The sequence below is a fragment of the Scatophagus argus genome, chromosome 14 (assembly GCF_020382885.2).
Source record: "Scatophagus argus isolate fScaArg1 chromosome 14, fScaArg1.pri, whole genome shotgun sequence".
Classification (NCBI taxonomy): domain Eukaryota; kingdom Metazoa; phylum Chordata; class Actinopteri; family Scatophagidae; genus Scatophagus; species Scatophagus argus.
Genome location: NC_058506.1, coordinates 8673182 through 8685988, shown reverse-complemented (window position 1 = coordinate 8685988; position 12807 = coordinate 8673182). Strand labels below are relative to the sequence as shown.

General features: G+C 43.2%; 1 protein-coding gene across 1 annotated transcript in view; it reads right to left on the bottom strand.

The window, feature by feature from the left end:
- The window catches only part of LOC124071021 (Down syndrome cell adhesion molecule-like protein 1 homolog), a 49304-nt gene that overhangs the window by 33383 nt on the left and 3114 nt on the right, over positions 1 to 12807 (bottom strand). Inside the window, 2 exon segments of the mRNA XM_046411443.1 lie at positions 3900 to 4046; positions 6572 to 6892. Of these exon segments, the coding sequence (XP_046267399.1) occupies positions 3900 to 4046; positions 6572 to 6892 (468 nt within the window).

The following is a 12807-nucleotide window of genomic DNA, read 5'->3' as shown; positions in this document are numbered from 1 at the left end:
GTGTATCTATTAATGTATTCCTGCTCTAAGTGTACAAGCACAGATTTACAAACAGGCATCATGTACTAACACACCACTGCTCTCCATGAGGTCCCTGTGCCTTTGTCACCTCTCCCCTCCCTGCACCTGTGTGGAGCCTCATAACATGAACTTTTTAATTACTGAGAGGAAAAGCCGCAGCAGTACATGAACGTATGTATGTGTCTCAGACATATACATATGTATTTGCTGTATGAAAAGTACGTCTTTATAACTCCTCACTAAGAAGCTATTAGCCTTGAAAAATTCACCAAGCCAAATTTGGTTTATATTTATTTACATTTTGGTATATTTAGCATGTGTGAAATTGTTTTTAAAATTAAAAACACAGGACAGCAGATCAAGATCAGCAGATTACTCAATAATGGAAATAACTGCTGCAGCATAGTCCGTTAAAGAGGGAAGATGGAGGTCAAATCATCACTATTAAACTTAAGTGACTCTGCAAACTTATCAGCTTAGCTACTGTAACTTCCTTATCCCTCAGATTGATAAGCATGACTGTAATTTTCCAGGTATTCCCAGTTAACCCCTATGTGTGTGCGTGTGCAAGTGTGTGTACACAGTTGTGTATTGTTGTGTCTCTGCTGGACCGCCTGACTTCCAGCGGAGACCCCAGGGGCAGAAGATTGATCTGTAATGTAGCCTGTAAGTGACCTCGCCACCCGGTGAGACCCATTAAGACCTGAGAACTCAGCGGTTACACAGTGAAGCAGGTTAAATCCACCTTACTTTCAATAACAGGGACTGTACTGATGTGATTGAGTACAAACTGTGTCATTTTGTCATTTCACACTAAATGGTCTATATCTATGCAAAACACATCTGTGTTATCTTGATCTGTCTCCTAGAGGAGGGGAGCAGAAAATATGGATGTTGAGTGGGTGAATTCTTGTATTGTCATTTTCCCCTTCAATTATTGCTTTTCAGCACTGGGCTTTATGGCCATGTGTATCAAATTACTGTGCAAATACAGAAACAAGACCAAACTGTGTGGCAGGTGGATTAGATGGAGCATGGTTGGGCATCTTCTGTGGACCACCATGTGGCCGCAACCATCTGCTGGTCCAGTCTCTATTCATCGGAGCCACTCATTAGCTGTCTGCTGGTTAGACCGACGGCCTCGATCTGCGGGCTGAAGCCTCTCTGTGTCCCACTGTTGTTTTCATTCCTGTCCACAAACCCTCCATCTCTCTGTCTCCGCTCCAGCTCTCCTCCTTCAGATCATTGCTCAGACTAGCAGGGCTCCATTGTCTCATGAGGGTCACACACACTCACACACACAAAGCTTATCTAGAGGGATGGTATGGGACAGGGAAGTGAGAGGGAAATAGGTCAGTCTGCCTGCACCCCTCCCCTCTTAAAACCCCTCTCTGTCCTGGCTGGACAGGAAAGTGGGGCAGGCAAGGGGACATGCACACATACATAAACACACATGTGACACACACAACCACACACACACAAGGCTCCAGATGGGGAACGTGTGTTTGACAAAATGGAACCTGTTGGGGTTCAGAGGGCAGGACCGCGTTGTGTTATGTCATCAACTCAACCTTCAGACCCGTATGTGATCCTGCTACTGATCAGGCTCAGCACATGATGATTCCCCTGCAAGAAGGCTAAGGTGTGACAACAATGACAGTGAAGTGGGCAATTTAGATTCAATTTTATTTTAATTGAATTGAAAGTGCAGAGTCTGGTCAGTTTTGTAACTTTTGTTACTTTGTATTCAGATGGTGGGGAATTAGAGAGGAGAGACAAAGAAGTGTCGAAGCACAAATGTTCCTTTGAAAGTAGGTAAATTTAAAACATCAATAGCTCTAAGGGAAACCAATTAAAGTTAACATGTAAATAATATTTATTAAAATTAATGCAGTAAGGAGCTCAATTTTGCTATCTCCAGCATCAGCAGATGTTTGCAGCTGAAAGGCATTGCAGGAAAATCGACTGATACACGTATATTTTGATGGCACTAGCCAATCACAGCCAGTTTTCTGAAATTGAAACGTTCAGCGGTGAGCAGGGAGTGCCTTGACTTGCTGTTTGACTTGGATTTCAGCAGACAATCAGAATTTCCCCTCATCAGCTGCGACTCCTCTTGCTGTGTTCCTTAAGGTGCACATAAGAAACGGTGACAGGCAGGACAGGCAGCCACCCACTCACTCCCATGCTGAGAGCTTTCAGTCACAAAATCAATTTTAATTTTCACATCTTCATTAGACAGTCCCTTTGCTGGCCAAGCAGGGGGGAGAAGTGGAAAGAGAGTTTGACCGGTGGTGTGAGAGTAACTCAAATAGATGGTTAACTAACAATGCTAGCTAACAATGTTTCCCATTAGAGAGTTTATATTACAACAATGTTTCTGTCATATATGGATATTCACTGTATGTGTATGCATGTTTGCATATTTTCTATGGATCCTTGTGAGAATATGGTGTAAGATAAGTGACTATGTTGATTGGCTGTGAGGATGATGAGGTCATAGTGTTGACAAATGGGGAGGTCGGGGTCAAGGTTGAGCACAAACACGGTGCGAGTGCTTGTGCGAGTGCAAGTGCTCGTCGTGTTTGGGCGTGCTGTTGCTGTCGTAGGAAAACGAATGCTGAGTTCAGTGAGCAGCTCATCATGTTCAGCATCTGATCCTTACACTCATTGCCCATCAACTGACCTATATACCCCTAATTACACACAGCAGCCTTACACACAGCAACACCCCATATGTAAAAACCATAAATAGAAACACAGAGGACTACGAACCAAACCAGATCAATCGTGTTTATGTTCAGGAATTGCAGGGGGTCATATTGCCACTGTGTACCAAACACAATGTGAACTCATGATGTCTCAATCATCCATTAATTCTGCAATGTGCAATTTTCCTGTACTCAGCTGAAGAAAATGAAGACCAGCGTGTGTTTAAAGTAGCAGCTTTCTGCCAGGTAACTGAGGAGTAAAACTCTTTAACACTGTACATGAAAACTGAAAATGAACTGAAAAAAACACAGTGAAATGCCTGAAAATAAAACTACTGCAACCTCGGTGCCTGTGTGACACCGTGTCACTGTGTTTTGCATACATATAATATAAAACGCCATCTGCCAGGACCTGAGGCCGTTCTTGCCCTACTACCCTCCTTGCTTCCCCCTTTTCTCCTCTATTTCTCATCCTTCTCTCCTGCATTGTTATTGCAGGGAAGTAATCATGCATGCATCTCAAACATAGACTGAACTACGCATAGTGTATATTCACAATAAAATACTACTAATGTATTCACAAACAACAGTCAGAAAGACGGAACACTACTTTCTCTTTCTCTCTCTGGCACTCATGCACGCAAATGAGGTTAATGAAGATGAATGTGGGGCCACAGTCCTATTGACATCCTGTGTCTGTAATTGTGGCCCTGTTCTTCAAGGACATGGTGGTAAAGACAAGCAGGGAGAGGCCAGAAATAGATCTGATGAAGAGAAACTGTGGAATAGTCATGCAACTACTGTCTAATGCAGTGCCAATCACAATTATCTACACTGGAGGGGGGATGTGATGAGATGTAAAGTGATAGTAAGTAAAGTGATAGCAGGGAGAGAAGGGTCTATTAAGAGAAGAGGAAGATGAAGGAGAGTGAGGGAGGAGGTATGAGCATGGAGGAAGGAGGATGAGGAGGAGGAGGGGAACCAGATCAGTGATCCAGAACAATGAGCATACAGAAGACACAAGTTAAGAGTTCGGTCAAACAAGGAGCTGTCCTCTTTCCTCACACTGTCCTCACACACGCACATGCATAAACACATACAAAAATGGTATAAAATAAATCATCCTGCCCTGATGAATATTCCACATTCATTCCTGTGAAGTCCTACCTGGGACAATGGAAACGGTGTCTCTCTCCCAGGACACGACGCTGACATACTCCTGCACGGCAGCAGGGATGAGGCACTTGAACACAGCTACATTGCCCCGCATTGAGCGCTGGTCCGCCACCCGCACGGTGTAGGGCTCCCTGAAAACTGCAAAAACACACGCCAGATATTGAGACAGCTGATATCTTAAGCTTTAAAAAATTATTTCCCTACCACTGGATAGGGGAGGTGTGCTGACCCATGATGGGCTAAATGTCATTTGAGAATATTTTCCAGTCAGACACAAATATAGTTCAGGATATTTTACATCATAAAGGAGGTCAAAGTTAAAGATATCCACAAGATGTGTTGAAAGTAGATAAAATCATGGCGATCTCATTTTTAATCTTGTTGTAGCTGAGTGTTCGCCCTGTTCTGAGACAAAAATAATAATCTACTCGTGTTTAAATCATCAAAAACAACACATTAACACCCTTTCATCAATTACCACAGTACTCCACATTTATTCATTGGAAATTACTGGCCCACTCTTGTGTATTGTTTGAACTCTTCTAATCCTGCCTCTGCTTTCACCATAAATGGCGCATGCCGCCATTAAGCAGGATAATCATGGAAATTATTTTCTAGCTTTGGCATGACATCATCATGCAACACTGATTTGCGGTTTTTGAGTGAGCTGCACATTCACAAACTGAAGGGTTATTGGTACTTCAGTTTATGCAGGTTCATGCAGTATTTTACACCGCTGAATGAGCAGGGACTCGTTAGCAAAATCACATGAAAGCTAGGACGTATCGGAAGGTTGCTAAGAAACTGCTTTGGAATCCCTTCCCTGCAACAGACTAGATGACTGCATGCATACATTCCTGCTGCAAGTGCGAGCAAATTTACATCTACTTTGAGCAGCTGAGTAGAATAAAACAGATCTGTCAAGTTTGTTGAAATGATAAGGAATGAACCACCACTGATGTGAATTTGGTTGGAAATTGCCATTAGCTGTGAAGCAGCGATTCAAATTAGACCCCCGTCAAATACTGTTCGGTGACAGGCCAAGTGCAACACCAAGACCGCAAGACAAGGGCCCTGAAACAAACGCCTGCATCGTCTGACCGTAACCTGTGCACCAGAGCTGCCGGGGCCCCGGCAGAGGCCGCTGGTTGCAGGATGTTTGGTTCATGCTAATCCCTCGTCTCCTGAGGCCAGGCTTTAGGGTCATGTGGGAATGAAAGCAGCAACCGGCTGGCATGCAGCTCAGGGTCCTGGCTCAAATCCTCAACTTGGCGCTAGTATTAGTATTAGAATGAATATGAGTATTAGTCCAGGTCGGTGTTGGGAGGCAGAATATGAAAACAGATGTCGACGGCAGGAGGGAAGGGGGAGGGGCCAACTGGCCTGAATGAATGACGGGAAGGAGGGGGACAATAGATGCAGTGCAACTATCATCCAGCTGCAGCTTTGGTCCAGCTGTTCTTTGATCTAACTGTCTGCTTGGTAAAAACTCTTCTTCATGAATCTCTTGTAGAGCTGGGGGAACCCAAACCCCCAGACGTACTATTTTACTTCAGATGAGCTCCTGCTTATTAAAGCAGCCTCACGCGGTCCAATCAATGAAAAGCACCAGTTAGGTTTGTTAATGAGAGATAATTAAAGAAGTGTGCTGTGGCTATATTTAGTCGGGCACCAGAGGACAGCTTGAAGAACGAGGGAGCAGGGAGGAGAAGGAGGACAGAAAAGAGAATATGGTGGCAACAGAGGCAGCTTTTGGTCAAAATTTCTAAAAATAGACTACCTATAAAATCCACTTGTGTTCAGTGACTGATTCTTTAATGTAACTGATTACTGTAAATAATTACATTCTTACGTGGTTACTAAAAATAGAGATAGTTGTGTGGTGAAAGTAAATACACAACACATTAAATACAAATTTAAATTCCACTGCATTAGGTTTGCAGTTAGCTGCATGAAACAGTGATAAGGTCACTAACACTGAAAACTGTGTCTCCTTATCACTGGGTGTGGAATTACTTTTCACACCTTGCAAAGCTTTGAAAAGCATTGCTTGAAAAATGTCCAAGCGGCTGTCAGGTTCCTGGTAGCTTTTATTGTACTATCCTCTCAAAAAGTACAATCAGTAGGGATGAGGCGGTAATGTGATATAACCTCTTGTCACACTTTTTCCTCCTCATCTGATCTGGTTATATCATCTAAAAATCACACTGGAGTTGCTACTTAACTAAAAGTACTGCAGGGGTTGCATTTTGGCTTTCATCCTACCAGATGGTGCCATGCTGTAGATGGAGCTGAAGGGGTTATGTCGGTCTAAAGTGCAGTGCTTCATCACCAGCTCAGTCCAATAGGTGTGAGCGAAGGCCGAGGCCTGGTGTAGTATGTGATGCAGATGTTCTCTCTGTAGACTATGTTCTAGGTCAATCTGTGTTCAGGTCGAGACAGTCTATTTTAGGGCAGGTGATCCTGTGTGTGGGATGGGCTTTTTGCAGCTGCCAATCACATCTGCTCTTCTTCATGCTTTCACTCGCTCTGTTTGCTCCATTCCTCATTACGTTGTGTCTCACTTATGGCGCTTTGCTCCATAAACTCTCTATACTAGCTCAGTCTTTCTGATTCCTCACTCTGCCTTTGCTCTTAAGCCCTTTTTCTTGGTCCCAACTCACCAGCTTTGATGCGGATGTTGGGGCTGCGGATCTTGCCGGCTTGGTTTTCGGCAGTGCAGAAGTAGTCATTGTCGTGGATGTAGCTGTTGTAGGCGGAGGGCGAGAAGGGGTACAGTTGAAGGGTGCCATTTGCGTGCACATGTCGGATGTGGGGCACGTCGTAGATGTCATCGCCGGTGGCCAGGTACCAGCGGAGTATGGCACTGGGGGTGCCGCCTGCTGGACAGGGCAGGGACACCCCCACCGAGCTGGAGTAGGTTACCCTCTGCAGGGAGGCATTCACAAAGTACAGCCTGGTAGAGCCCACATCCTCACTGTGTACTGCAAGGGCAAACAGACAAAACAACATCACTAAACAGGCTGGTGTAGAGAGGTCAGAGATCAATGACGAGCACCTGTTGTGTGCTGTAAACACACAAAAGTATGAATATAAGTAACAGGATCCCACTACCATTGATTTAAAGCAATCAGCATCACAATAATGGACAAAAAAATGCACAGAGCCAGAATGTCCTTCAAGCCTGTGGCAAAATAATCATAACAAATGTATGTCAAATGTCCAGCTGCAAACATCAGTCATGTGATCCAGAAAGCTAGGGATTTGGGCTAAAGCCTGTGATGGTTTAGGTGGATGGAGGGGGAGGGGGGAGCCTGTTACCTCCGTACAGTGAGTGCACACAAGCAAAGACAGAGAGAGGGAACACGCTGATAGGTTATGTGATTGGAATTTCTACGCCAGACGCAGCGATTTAAGTCTATTTAATCTCCTTACATATTTAACACACACACACACGTACAAATTCACAAACACACATGTACAGGAATGTTCTTCATTGGCACTCAGATTAAACACATATAGCTCCAACAGAGAAAGGAGAATGGGGGGGGGGGGGGGGGGGGGCTCTCAAATTTGGGGTCATTATAAGAAAGATTAGAAGAGAAAGAAAAGAGTGTGTGTGTGTTAACCACCACTGGTTATAAATTATCTCATCTAATAGGCCCACACACCATCCCACTACATGTTCATCCTGCTAATGCTCAGTTCAGGCCAGAAAGTCTACAAATTAAATAGAATTAGCATTCAGTATACTGCTATGTGTGTGTGTTTTGTTTCTTTTTTTTTTATCAAAGGGATTGCAATCATTTTCCTCTATATTTCACACCTATTAAATACTGCTTGTTGATACTGCTGAGGTTTCATAACATTGTCAATATATATCACTTAAAATTGATCTGAATTACACATTTTGTCAGTGGTTTTAATATATAGTGATTAAAATTTTGATTGATTAAACTGAATTATTCAGTGTTAATTTCCTTAATTGACATTTGATAAATCATAAAATCTTACTTTTGGACTAGTGATTGACCTCTACAATGATCATATTGGTCAACATAGTGTCACAAAATTGCCCTGATTTCCTAAATCTGAAGATGATGTCATCAAAGTGCTTCTTGTGTCTGACTAAAACTCAGATATTCACTTTATGGTCTCACCACTGAGAGGCTACAGCTAGGGAGTGCTTGGAAAACTTCAAATTCAAATTCCTTATCAAAATATTTGGTTATTTATATATATTTTTCTGCCGATTGACTAATCTATTAATTGAGTAATAGTTTTAGCTCTAAAAAAAACACTTTTCTTAAAAATCTAAAATGTTTTCACTGCTCTGTGGTTCAGATCATCTGTCATCCGACTTTGGCACACTCACTTTAAATGACCTAACAAGCAGCACATCGATCACAGGTGCTCCCTGCCAACATTATTAAGTTAAGATAGGTCATTACATCATCCGTTATTACTAATTAGCTCTTTATGATGGTACATGACAGAAGCTTTGTCATATTATGGTTGAATAATCATGAAACTGTGCTGTAAGGATAAGGAAACAGAAAAATCTACAAATTTCCCTATTGTTCACATTACTTGGTCCAGTATAAAGTTTTCACAGGTGCACAAAGCACAAGACTGGAAACAGTCGCAACAAACATCAAAACCATCTGTGTGAACAACAAGTGTTATGTTTTGTCCATCACACTTTGAGTCCTTCTGGACTAAAACCAAGAAATCAGGAGTGAAAACAAATATCGTATGTGATCATCCAGCGCATTCAAACATTTAGACTTTGTTTAAGCTGTGACTTAAGCTATGGCTGATGTAGACAAATAAACAAATAAAGCCTGGCAGAATCAGTCATCACCATGCACAGTGTCAGTGTGCTGGCACTAAGCTCAGGACACCAGATCGAAGAGAGAATCTCTTCCGTTTACAAAGGTTCGTTAATTCCAGCTTCCTTTCAAAGAAGTGCTACTGTCCCCAGTATAGATTGATAAAGCTGGGCAGAATGTTACAGATGGCATATGAAAATGTGTCTGGCAGTCCAGTGGTGGGCTGCAAAAACCAGGTCAGACTCCCTCCCCTCTGCAGATTACTGATAATGGCCCCTGAGCATAAAGCCCATATTAAAGATTGCAATATCTATAATCTCCCAATGGGGGGACAGGACTAAAGTGGAGGAGTGAGGGGGTCACCCTGAGAGCTCAGGAGTGGGGGGGGGGGGGTGGGGGTGCGGGAGAACCTCTTATACAGTAGATTATATGGCCTGGGGGCCCGGGCACTGGGGGTGGCTGGGGAGCACTGGTACTGATGGAACGGGAAGTGGAATAGAAAGGGGATCAGAGTAAACTCCCACCACTCAGAGCCTGACAAAACCAGGCAAACCACACACGCACTCTCCCAACACACACACATGCGTGCACACACACACTCAGATGCATACACACAAACACATACACAGTCCAAAAGCAGCTCTCAGCGCTCTGTCACACTGGGAGGAGACGGACTGGGTTGCCATGGTGGTGCTGGCACTTGAAAGCTGTGACTGAATAATAAAAAAAAAAAACAATGCAACAATTTAAGCTAACAGCAGTGACCCACCAAAGAGTTCAAATTTAGAAACTTCAAGTCAACAAACGCCTCAACAAATCTCGCCATACTGTCTCAAATCTTTTCAGGTTGCAAAAAATGTTGCTGAAGTGTTAAAAGAGGTAAAAAGTAGAACAAATAGGCTGCCCACAGAATGTGCATGTAAATAGTGTTTATTTCATAACCATACAGTTTAGTAGAGCCAGCTGTGATGAAGCCAGTCAGTAATAGGCTGGAAAAACTGCTCTTTGGTTAGGTGTGGCCAGGCACAGCGACGTTAGCACACTCCTCTGGATGTGGTCCAAAACCCACCTGGCACGGTCCTGGCAGGTGCCAGGTCGGTAGAGTTTCCACTCCATTTAAACCAGCAGTCAAACCATTACATGGCACCTGTGCCAACCTGTATAGACAGCTTGTGTGACAAGAATACAAAATGCCACATGTACCAACATTTATGTAAACAACAGACACTGCACAATAAACACAGCTTTGCTATGGCTAATGAAATTCAGGTTGAGTCAGCTGACCCTAAAGTACAACTGTTCAACATGTATATAGATAGATAGATGGATATAATTTATTGATCCCAGGCTGGGAAATTACAGTTTATGATGGTGAACCTTTCAGTAGTGATATACTCATCATGATCAAACTGAGCCATTATGCCATCACGACCACAAGTACATCAGTACAGGAAACTATGTCACTGGTGCAACAGCTCAGGTAACATTTAAGGATCAAAAAATGTTTGTTTGGTTGTTACAGTTCAGGTAGCAAGCTAAACAGGTCAATTTAATATAAATGTAATTCTGGTTTACCCCATTATCAACATATTTATTTTATTTTATTAATTTTTTTTTTGGCAAATTAATGTTTAATTTCCATCAGTCAACTTTTCACAAAACCATAAAGAGATCATAAAGGATAAAGGAAATACATATCTGACACCATATGATGATGTTTGTTCACCGGTGAAATAATGCAGTTAACAAATTGAATAAATATATTATTATCAACACATTGAGACCACAAAAATAATGCTGAGTTTGAACACTGGTTTCTTGCTTATCTCTGTCCTAAAGTTCTGCCAGGTTATGTTTGTTGATCCAGGGCTGCAACTCTGCAAGTTCCCAGAGTCCATGTTGAGGTTTCATAAAAGATCTTCAAATGAGTTCAATTTATGTCAACTGATAACTGATTAAATGACTAATCATTTCAGCTCCATAATAATTTATACTGCCTTAACTGACAGAAATACAATGAAATCTGCAAGTGTGCTTTAACACTTTGAGAAAGCTATATCCCAGACAAGTGGTGCCCTTGCTCATTTCAGTGACACCACTTTTCTCAGTGGTGCACGTCTGCAAAGATTAAGCTCAAGCAACGTGTGGACAGTCAGTACTCTGATAGCAGTATTGACCACAGCTGTGGAGCTCCTGCTCCCAGGAGGATTCGTCTACCTCGTTCAGGCACGGAGAGAAGCCGACCCTCACTGGAAGGTGTTGGAGCACTGACGGCACTGCTGGAGATAAAGCTTAAGCTGTCAGAGTCGCAGCCACTATTTTATACATCCTGCCAGAGAGCCTCGCATGAATATGTATGTCAGAGAGGCACAAGTCATAACCTATGCAAGATTTCATCATGCATAATGCAGCTGATCTACACCTCTCCAGGATGTGAGTGTGCACAAGAGTGTACACATAGACACACACACACACACACGCACTCAGCACACACAACTGTATTGTGATGAGGAGGTAAACAAATCCAAGAACCGCCAGTGTTTCACATACGTTCTCACACCCAGAGCTCCCTGTGCCCATGTTCTCCCTCTCCTTCTTCTTCTCTGCAACCCATCTCTGCCTCTCCATTTCTTTCTTATGGCAAAATAATTTTCACAGCATTTCATCTTTATTGGATTTAGTGATGTGTGATAAAGGTCAAATGTAGGATTCGACTTAACCGAGACACGACATGCACATCAGTGAACTGTGAACTGTCAAAACCCTCTCTCTGCTCTCATTGACTGTGTGCTATTTTGGAAACAGCTTCATTTCCAACAACTAGACTGTAACTCCTGTGTTCTCCCCCTGCCATCTCTCCATCACCCATCCTTCAGGTGTTTTTGGGGTAGAAAGTTGCAAGTTTTTTTGTGGGTGGGGATTGGCACGAGAATTGAAACATAAAGCAGCAGAGGAGGAAGAGGGAGGTGACGCACTGTAAGAAGGGGTGTGAATTGAATATTGGTGTGGTTGTGGGGGGGATAAAGATAGGTGTAATCTTAAGGATAATCCTCAGGGGTCTGGCATAAGTAGGTGGTTGGTGGGTGTGTGTGTTTGTGTGGGTGTGGGTGTGGGTGTGTGGGGGGGGGGGGTTACATCTAATCAGCAAAGGGGTATTGCTGCTGCCCACCTACTGTCTTTCTGTACATTCTGTCCCCAACAATATGCTCCCCACACCACCCCACCCACCACCAAACAGGCACCTCCAGCACCCCACCCCACCCAACCCCATGGACTGTGCTGTGTCAGTAAAAAAAAAAAAAAAGTGTGCTACTTCAGCAGTCCCCTGGGACCTGCTCCCCCTCACATCAAAGCAGCCAGTTTCTCTCTTAATGTGAATATCAAATCTGTGGATCACAAGTCCCAGCACAGTCTGCATAAACTGCCCCTCCCCCAACCTTTAATTCTGCCTAGTGATGAGGGAAAGAGAGGGAGGGGAGTTACTGCGAGAGGAAGCGATGGTGGGAGGGAGAGATGGAGAGAGATGGAGATGGAGAGAGAGAGAGAGAGAGAGAGAGATCCAACAAAAACAACTACCGGCTTCAGAGATTTGACATTTGCTGAACACACCCTCCTTCTGAAAATGTGCAGCTCCAGCATCCAATAAAATTTGGAGGAGCTCTGCCTCAATTTAGCATCAGTGTGGTGAGGCGCAGACTTCTTGTTTGGGGGGGAAAAAAATCTCACTGTCGATGGTGTTCATTTGGCTTTTTTTATAACTGATTTGTTCTTATTCATAATTTCATTTGGGATTTTAATAGATTTAAGGACAAATGGGAGATCAGGAATGCCAGTGACAGAGCTGTGACATCCTGTTGGTGATCTGGGAAGTGCAACGAGCTGCATTTCCCTGCTGACAGTCTTACAACAAGCACACTTTAAGCACCATTTGGCAACAACAGTTATCAACATTTGAGTGCAGATATTTTTTCTGTTTTGATTTGTAAAGAATAACTGATATGTGTAATGAATAGCTGGTTTTTATAGTTAAAAGTGTAGGTGATCAAAGTCAAGTTGTTTGATCGAGC